Source organism: Brachypodium distachyon, chromosome 2 (assembly GCF_000005505.3).
Source record: "Brachypodium distachyon strain Bd21 chromosome 2, Brachypodium_distachyon_v3.0, whole genome shotgun sequence".
NCBI lineage: Eukaryota > Viridiplantae > Streptophyta > Magnoliopsida > Poales > Poaceae > Brachypodium > Brachypodium distachyon.
The window spans coordinates 5,570,258-5,579,871 of record NC_016132.3 but is presented as its reverse complement, the minus strand read 5'-3'; the positions used below and the strand labels follow the sequence as shown (position 1 = coordinate 5,579,871).

The 9,614-nt window shown below is 45.4% G+C and overlaps 2 protein-coding genes across 2 annotated transcripts; one reads left to right on the top strand and one right to left on the bottom strand.

The window, feature by feature from the left end:
* Window positions 1-864: 864 nt before the first annotated feature.
* Window positions 865-1,659, bottom strand: LOC100829892. Its single transcript, XM_010232333.3, has one exon. It carries the CDS (start codon window positions 1,480-1,482, stop codon window positions 1,225-1,227), a length of 258 nt encoding a protein of 85 aa, XP_010230635.1. The 5' UTR covers window positions 1,483-1,659; the 3' UTR covers window positions 865-1,224.
* Window positions 1,660-5,628: 3,969 nt separating this feature from the next.
* Window positions 5,629-8,427, top strand: LOC100829582. Its single transcript, XM_003565456.4, has 2 exons — window positions 5,629-6,923; window positions 7,758-8,427. The coding sequence occupies exons 1-2, from the start codon at window positions 5,770-5,772 to the stop codon at window positions 7,936-7,938; spliced, it is 1,335 nt and encodes a 444-aa protein (XP_003565504.1). The 5' UTR covers window positions 5,629-5,769; the 3' UTR covers window positions 7,939-8,427.
* The last annotated feature ends 1,187 nt before the right edge of the window (window positions 8,428-9,614 follow it).

The following is a 9,614-nucleotide window of genomic DNA, read 5'->3' as shown; positions in this document are numbered from 1 at the left end:
TTATTTTCTCTATTTTTTATATATATTTTTTACAATTCTATGATAAAAGGATTTTCAAATTTATTGGGTGGAGCAGACCCCACCCAGTCACCCGATTGGGCCCGCCCATGGTTACTCTAATCCCTTCTTTTGAGCTTTTGGGCAGCTTGTTGCCTAATTTGAATAAGAAAATTCTGCAATGCCCTTGGACTTCAATGGTCTGATGTTCTACTGATCACATCATGTTTTTGATTGTTTTGCTTGGAGCTGGAGCAAAGTCGACAACTTGCTCCGGAACAAATGTAAACCTAAATTTGCATGTCCGCTTTATCTGATAAGGTCATGGCCGATGTGTGATTTGTAATTAACGGAGCCAAGTTAAGCCTATTTTAGCTTTTATATATGTTGCTCGATGGGTCATAAGGGGAGACGAAATTAATCACAAGGCTTTGTTACACACACACACACACAATCCTCCCGCTGTCAAAGGATTCTCCACAAATTTTCAAACCATGTACTCCAGTTCAGTACGATACACTGTAGCACTTGCATCAGTTCTGTTTTGCCTGGGTGCTTTTTTCTTTGACCATTTGGTCTGTAAGAAGCTTAACCGTACTTTTGTTTCATTTTCAATGAAAATGGAACGGGCCGGGCTTCAGCATTTCTCTCTAAAAAAACTCCAGACGTACGGGCGGCCTGCGGTGAGTTCTTTCTTAAGCTAGCATCCATGATTTTTTTTTCATTGATAAGCTATATATCATCAAGCTATCACAAGGGGAGCATGGATACTAGTAGGAGAGAGAAGGGGCGCGCGCGCACACACAACACACACGTTATGTTGCACACGGACGATTACAACATACACTCCAGTGTTAGAGAGAAAGATTCATGTACTAAAACATATGCATTAATTATGGCATAATATACACGAAACCTAGGCAGCAACAAACCGTAGCGAGCTAACTCATCTCAATCCTCAGGGTCCTCAGCGCCAATACAACATGCACCACTAGCTACTTCAAAACATGGGAATATACAACAACTTAAACTCATCCAAATTAGCATACATATACGCCTGTATATATGTCTTCATACCGCAAACAAATATACAGAAACCCGGTCGAAAAATACGTAGCTAGCTAGTACACGGATACACTAGTGTATGCGCATCTCTGATCGCTCGATCTCTTACTGAAGTTCATCGTAGGTGCGCTGGGCAGGCACGCGCGCGCTGTAGCTCATCAATTAATGGCCGGCGGTGGCGCCGCCGCCCCAGAGGAAGGCGCCCATGGCGAAGCCGCGTTTGTGGTGAAGGTTGCCGTGGACCGGGAGGCCGTAGTCGGAGAGGAGGCGGTCGAGCTGCCACTCGGGCATGGCCTCGTAGTCCTCCCTCCTGTACCTCGGGTAGTGCAGCGGCATCTGGAACAACCGCCGCGCGCACCCCTGCTGCTGCTGCTCCCTCTCAGCCCCACCGCCGTTCGCCGCCGCCGCTACCGCCTCCATGATCTCTAGCTAGAAAGCTTAATTTGTCCCGTACGTGCGTGGTGGCCGGTATGACTTTGTGAATGGCCCGTACGTGTGTGTGTGTGTGTGTCCCCTCGGTCGAAGAGATCGATCGAGTTAACGAGATGGGGCATCAGGTGAACTCCTTTTATAGTGCCGGCCGGCAGGGCGATAGGAATCACACGGCACGGAGCGTGCGCGCGTCTCTTTGGTTATTCACGAGGATCGATTGCAGCTAAGCGAGCGATGATAACTTGGCCTGGTTCGCTAGCTGGGGTGGTTAGTTGGCAGCGCGCGCACGGGCGGCCGCGGCAGGCGCGGACGGCGGACGGCTCTCGCCCCGTGCCTTGGCAGGTCAACGCCAGCCCGGGCGCCGTCCGTTTGCGAAAAGAAAATCAACCCCCTCTCTGCCCGTGGGTCAACTGCAAGCAGCTGCGCTAGCTAGATGGGAAAGGAAAAGTGGCCGTGAAACGGCCGGAGAGACCGAGAGAGGCGCGCGGCCTTTTGGACTGGCTGATTTTGACGGGCTTTACGAGGGTTGGTTTGGACTACTCCCGGTCGGCGTTGCTACCAACGGGACGACGTACGAGCATACGTCGTCAATGCAAATACGCGACGCTCTTTTAAGAAATCAGAAAGTGTACTCCGATGGCGGGCTGGCCGGCCAACTAAGAAGGCACCAGCTGCTAGCCATGCCAGGCAGCGACACGGTGCGTGCGAGTGCGACGCCCCGTGATACTACACCGCTGGCACTGCTTTTTGACGGCAAGGCGAGGGCGGTTCAGGCGCGCCACGCAAAAAGGATACTACCGGCCGCCCGGTGACTGCCTGTAAATGAACGCCGTCGCAAACAAGAATGTGAATCATAAATGAGAGCGGCGTGTCCGTCCAGAAGTCAGAAGCCTTGTGCGCCGATGGTTTTTCTCAACTAGAAGAAGCAGGCGCGCACGAGACAAAGGCAGCCGAGATTTAATTGGATGTATGTCACTTTCTATTCCACCGGTTGGAAATATGTCATTAAAAAACTTGACTTGGAAAAATGCCACTCAAACTTTTTTATACCTCTAACTATGCCATTATGTCCACTTAAGACCTCATAGAATACATGTATTTCAGCGTGTACAGCAGTACCCGCCTCCACTTTTTCTAGGGTTCATTTGGGTTAGGATAGAGGAGCGCGTGGGGGATAACAAGAGGAAGAGAAATAAAACTATTTGACTTGGGATAAAAAAAACTGTTCATATAGAGCTACGTACATACGTATACGTGATGGTATTGGACAAAATGGCATGGCTAGATGTATAAGAAAGTTAGATTTCTCCAAATCAAGTTTTTGTAATGGCATATCTCCAATTGGTGAAAATTATAATGGTATAGATCCAATTAACCCTTTAAAGTACTCCCTCCATTCCAAAACACAACTCATATAGATTTTTTTCATTTGTTTCACAATACACCTCATTTTTCTCTTGGTACCCGCATCCGGCCAATAACTTCTCAAATCCATTTAATATTGATCCAATATGAGTGGTCAGGCACTAAAAACGAGAGCTGTATTGGTCCAAGTGCACAAATCTATATGAGTTGTGTTTTGAAACGGAGAGAGTAAGACAGAGGTTTTTGCGATGGTTATGTGTATCCAATGGTAAAAGTTTTTTTCAAGTGAATTCCACCTTTCACTTATATTTTTGCAGTTCTGGCAGCAATTTATTCATTTAGTGGAATTCTTCTGTCATCTTGCTTACCTCATCTAAGAGAGGAATATTCAATTCTTAGGTAATTTAATGTTTCTATCCACCTTGATAGCTAGGCTCCACATAGTAATTTAATTAACTCTTCTATCGGTAAAAGTTACTACCTCTGTTCAGTTTAGTGTGGGTTCCTAAATCACCAATTTGATCATCTAAATATGTATTATATTGCACAAAAAATATACTACTATTACATTTTGTGATTGAATGAACTTTTTAGTGGTATTGTTTGCATATAACTTATACTTTGTTAGCTCGATTGGTGATCTAGAGACGCATGCAGGCCTTATATACCCGGACGAAGGTAGTGACACACAGTTGAGATGGCTCATTATCCAGCCCTAGCGTGGAGCACGAATTACCTTTTTTTTTTTGAAACGAGGCAAAAGATTTGCCTATATATGATCAAGTAGGAGTAAAACAGAGCTGGCCAAAGCCAAAAGGGAAAAGAAAAGGAAAGGCTAAGGCACGATGCTCGCAAGATGCTTGGCTCCGGCGAGCGCCCAGGCGCACCTCTCGTCTTTGATCCGCTAGATTAGGACTTGGGGCAGCGTGTGCACGTTATTGAAGACCCTGGCGTTGCGCTCCTTCCAATTTTCCCAAGTCACCAGCATGAGGACGGTCCGGATGCCCACCGAGGCCCACCTCGGGGGGATGCGAGGGACTCCCACCGAGAGGCCACCGTGTCCGTAGCCGCAGTGCCCGGGTGGAGGAGAGCCGGGGCGTCGATCCAGACGGAGATGCCGAGCCAAATGTGCTTGGAGTAGCGGCAGTCGAAAAGGAGGTGTGTGGCAGTCTCCAGGCAGTCTCCACAAAGCTTGCAGATCGGCTGGTGCGGCCATCCCCTGGCCGCTAACCGGCCGTTGGTCCAGCCTGTTCTGGATGGCGAGCAAAGCAAAGAAGCGACACTTAGGCGGAGCCCACGGCAACCATATGTGGCGGTGGAAGATGCATGCCGGGGCTCCGAAGAATTGTGCTTTATAAGCAGAACTGGTCGAATAGACCCCATTCGAAGTGAGGGTCCAGACGATGCTGCCAGGTGTATCCGGAAGCAGCTCACGGTTTTGAAGCCTGATCCAGAGATCGACAAATTACACGATGTGGGCAGGGGTGAACGAGTCAAGGTATGAATAAGTGAAGTTTGTGTTGTAGCTGGTATTAGAATTTAGAGAGGTAATTTAAACCGCAGTTAGTTCAGAATTGCAATATGGACTTAATGTAGATTTAACTCCTAGAAAAAGAAAGGGAGGAAGTTCAGAGGTGCAGAATAGCTTTCCAGTGCAAATAGACTCGAGTGAAGAGAAATATACACAAATATCTAAAATAATAATAATAAATTAGGAATCATACATATATGTTCATACTTTTAGATTATAGTAAATTAGAGTGAATATTTTTCAACTTTTACCTTGAATTTTACAAACACATAATAAACTAGAACCTTTATGGCTCTATATTTAGGAAGGGAGGGAATAGTTTTCATTACACCTTGTGCACTTTAACTTATACCGGGGAAAGGTTCCATTATAAATAATTTTTAGTTGCCGATGTACCATCGGGTATTTGATTTCCTGGGAATACTAGAAGTACTGTATCACACCTTCATTTATTAAAGAAAACACGAACTACTGGAGTCCGTAGTGCGTGCAATATACACGGCTATACATTGTCTGGAACGACGCTTATTACCCCCATCCCACTAAATAATTTGTGTAGATTTGTTCTCTCTCTAGATTTCATCTACTACGTGCTCACTATAGACTTACTCCCTCTACTAAATATAAGAAGTACGTCCTAATTTTGTTCTAAGTCAAAATTTTCAAGTTTGATTAAGTACATAAATCTAGTAAGATCTACATTATCAAATGAGTATACTATGAAAATATATATAACGACAGATTTGATGAAACAAGTTTGAAATTCTAGATGTTTTATAAAAATTGGTCATACTTGAATTTTTTGACTTAGAACAAATGTATGACTTCTTACATAGGTACTCCAGTAGTTATTTATTGAGGTATATTTTTGCAAAAACAAAATTATTGAGGTATGACGGCTGGAAGTTCTGATCTGATTACCTGTAAGCCTTGCTTGAAAAACTCCTATTAGAGCTTTATTCTTTTTCCTTTTTCAGATTATACAGACTGCTTGCATAGTTTGTTCTTATAGTTCGATTTTGTAATGAAAACGGGAGCTTCTGCCTTCTTAAAAAAATGCTGATATTTATTTCTGTCTGAACCAAAACTGTGTTTTTGAGCGTTTGCATTGCAAATTTAGAAACGGTTACGGATCGAGTCGGATTCCAAAGGCCCAACGAGCACTTGAAAGGCCAAACTCACGAGAAGTCGATTCGTCCTACTCCTACGCTTACGGCCTGCTTCGACCGAGAAAGCGCAAATCGGCAAAAGTCCTGCGCTCGCTTCTCCGGTTCTCCCCACACACACGCGTCACGGCCGACGATCCTCCACCGCCACTGCGACACTAGGGTTCTGCTGCCGCCACATCGTCGGCGGGGCCTGGCGAGCTACCATCGGAGATGGACGCCTCGGAGATTGCGAACAGGGCCGACGCCCTCAAGGCCGAGCTCGCCGCCAAGTCCTCCCGAATCGCCGACCTGGAGGCCAGGGTTTCCTTTCTCGAAGGCGAGAACGAGAGCTTGAGGAAAGCCATGCCTAAGGGAGAGGAAATGGAGAATACAGGCAAAATTTGTCCAGCCTTTGGTCGATTGGAGGAGGGTTTCGCCGGAAACAAGGAAAAATCAGTCGACCTGGTGGGGGGAGGGCATATGGTGTGTGATGTTACAGAGGTTAGTGACGGTGAGGAAGAGGACGTTCTTACGGTCGTTACTCCTAAGAATTTTGCAGCGCGGGTGGTGACGGGAAAGAGTGAGGATGAAGACGAGATTAAGGACATAGAGGGAAGTGGTGGAGGCAACCATGGGACCGTTTGCTCTGATGACAGTGTGGATCTGGAGGACGATGATGTTTCTACCATGCCACGGGGCAAGAAGCGTGCAGCGGCACTGGTGGTCACCAGCGACAGTGAGGATGAGGATGGAAATGGAGGGCATGTGAATGATAAGGACGGCAAGGTGCAGAAGGAGGTTGGTGTTACACCTAGTAGGAAGCGTGCGTTGTGTGGAGTCAGTGACAGTGAGAACGAAGATGGCGATGAGGGTGTTTATGTGGTGAATGGGAATGATGTTGAATCTGGTGAGATAAAAGGGTCTTCTACTCCCGCAGCAAGGCGCTCGACTCGGTTAGCAAAACGCAAATCAAAGGGTGTGCTGCCTGCACGTCGGGCACTTGTCTTTGTTGAACCCAAGGATGGTGAAGATTCTGAGGATGATTCAGAAGAAGATAATAGTATGGATGAATTTATAGATGACGCAGAAGAAGATAATAGTTTGGAAACTGCTGTTGATTCTGCTGAAGCATCCTCTGCTGGATCAGAAGAGTCTGATAGTGAGCCAAATTATAGAGATGTTTTGGCTAGCATACGCCGTAAAAGGAATGTCAAGGATAAGGATTGGGAGAGTGAGCAAGAAATGCTATCAGCATTTGATGAACACCCTGAACTTTGCTTGAAAGCTGTATGTGCCCTCTATCGAAAGCAAACTGAGGAAGAACAAACGGAAAAGGCGACTATAGTGCATAACAAAAGAGGATTTAACCAGATAGATGCTCCGAGGTATGCCAAACTCCTAAGGGAAATTAATTTGTGTTGCAACTTGCAAGTACCTTTTATTCACTTAAACTGTAATTGACAGGCCTGCACACAGTTGATCATAATTTACATTCTGCATTTGCTATATAGTTTTGTCCTGACATCATTTGTACTGTTCATCATGTGCAAAATATACTGTTCGATAGGCAACTTGGCCTTGTTTATTTTAATCTAGACATTTGTTTATTTGAGTATCTCTTTTCTTTAGGTAAGATACTGTGTTGACTTAATTGTTTTCAGTTCTACTGTATTTATAAAGTACCTTCCTTTCCATGTATAATGTAGGACTTCTCGGACTATATTGGGTTCAGTTCTGTTTGTGAAGTACTCCTTTTTCCTATGTATGATGTAGGGCTTCTCAGACTACATTGGGTTCAGTTCTATTTGTAAAGTACCACTCTTTACTTGCATAAGAGTGCTTCTCGGAGTGATGTGTGTAGGTTCAATTGTCAACATGTCAAATCGATTGAGATACCTTGATGAATCTATGGATCATCATGATCTTACTGGAGGTCTTAACTAGCATTCATGCAATTACAAGATATTGAAAAAAAAAGCATGTGAAGCATTGCATTCCTAAAATTCAGTTTATCTGTTATGGTCAAGTTTGATTATGGCTTAATAAACACGTAACCTAATTTTGATAGTGGCCATTGAATTAGTAACACACAGCACATGCATATGCTGTATTTTATTTTGCTTTCACTTTTCAGTAATACCACTTCAGTCGTTATGAAGAAACCAAGTGCATTGAACTTGGGCTTTCTGTCTCTCATCCTGTAAGTTCTCTTTGTTTAGGGGTTCTCGCATAGCACAGTTTCTTCTAGATGGTGATGCTTCTGGGCCACTTATGAAGACAACACATGACTTGGAAAAGTACGATCGATATGGCCTTGAGTTCTGTCGCAAGATGGCTTTCCGTTACTCCAAGCAGCTGTTTGCAATATATCATAACAAGGAAGACCCAGACTTTCCATGACTTGTATTACTAACTACATATGTTGACCTCTCTGTGAACCCTGTAATATTTTGCCTACTTAGTCTGTCCTTCTCACTGTTTTGTACATATATGTTCAGTTTTTGTTTCTTCTGGAGTAGTTAGGGGCTTAGGACCTGTTAAATTAGTCTTGGAGAATGCGACAGTGAGCAATCCTCTATGTTTAGATCACTAAGATGAAGGCTGTTAAGCAAGCAAGTGCCCATGAATATGACAAAGGAGTATATATCCTCAAGGTATTACCCAATTTGGAAGATTCGCTCACTCCCCGTTGATCGATTGCTCTCCCGAACGAGTCAGCATTTGATGCCTCATTATTTGTATAATTGTTCATCAGGGCGAAGTTGTAATGGTGTTTTTTTTGCGGGGAAAAGTTGTAATGGTGTTGAAGTGCCCGCAATACAAGTAGGCAAAACAGATTCACAGAAAGTTCATGTTTATTTATCAGGTGCTGATATATAGTGATGTTAATTCCTCAAGCAAATTCATAGTTCTGGTTATCAAAACCTTCCAATGCCCTGCACCTTGTAGACCAAGACATCGTAGCAGTAGCAAACACCCAAGCATTGGCAAATACTGATCCCTACAAACAATGACGTTGATGAGCTTGGCAGCATCACTGGATGCACCACTGAAAACCAAAGTGCGGGCTTAGTGATAGCTACAAACCATATCACTGTAATAGTCAAATGCCACCGAAACACTGAACAATCCAGCAAAAACTAATGACGCTGGTACATATATAGCGCTGATATCAAGTCCTCACAACGTGTGACTTTGAGGCAACAGGCGTGTGCGGTCACCCGAGCCAGTGACCCCGGCCGACAAGCTGCACTGCACACATCGAATCTCTCTCTAGCGACAGAAGGGAACTCTGTTTCGCATTGCATTACCAACAGGGAAACAGCGGCAGCAACAAAGACCCAAACAAACCAATTAAGCAGGCACGCATATAATGTTGTATGGAGACATGGCCGGAGATCGAGCATGGAGCGGTCAGTTCCGTCTCTGTATGTGGCGGTGGCACAAGCACACACAAACCCCTACCCACCAGTGCAACTGTTATTAAGTGAGACCGATCAACCTTACCGTTCGATACGCGTGTCAGCTGTTGCCATCACGAGTTAAAGATCGATCGTTTTTTTCTTCTTCTGGTTTCCTATTGCTCTCAGTTCTTAGGTCTCTGAATACCAGACAAAAGAGAGGAACTCCTAGGTGTCTAGTACTCCATAGTAAAAGGTAAAGCCCAAGCCCGTCGCGCGCGCGAGAGACAAACCGCCACTACTGCCAGCCGCTCGCCGCGATGTCGGCAGCTGCCGTTCAGTCTTCTATGTACTTCGCGGACGCTGGACGTCGAGGCCACTGTACTGTACGTGTAGGTTGGTCCGGCGCAGACCGGCGCACAGTCCAAGTATACCCACAGCACAGGATTCCTGTGTTCGAGTCCGAGCAAATCGTCTTGCGCCAGCAGCTTGCTTTTCGTGTCTGTCGTCCTCCTCGATCGACAGCAGGAGCCCGGTTCCAATTAATGGGGCCGTTGATTCTCCTCAAAAGTTCGTTCGGATCGGATCGCGTCGCGCGTGCGCTCTTCTTTCCCGTTTTGGGTAGAAACGTCCAGGCCGGAACACACACACGGCCGACTGATCGAATCTCTGCTC

Bases quoted from the DNA above. Each gene is read 5' to 3' on its own strand.
- LOC100829892 (XM_010232333.3), bottom strand. From the start codon at position 1,482: ATGGAGGCGGTAGCGGCGGCGGCGAACGGCGGTGGGGCTGAGAGGGAG.
- LOC100829582 (XM_003565456.4), top strand. From the start codon at position 5,770: ATGGACGCCTCGGAGATTGCGAACAGGGCCGACGCCCTCAAGGCCGAG. The intron at 6,924-7,757 runs GTATGCCAAACT...CTCTTTGTTTAG, and splicing joins AACCAGATAGATGCTCCGAG to GGGTTCTCGCATAGCACAGT.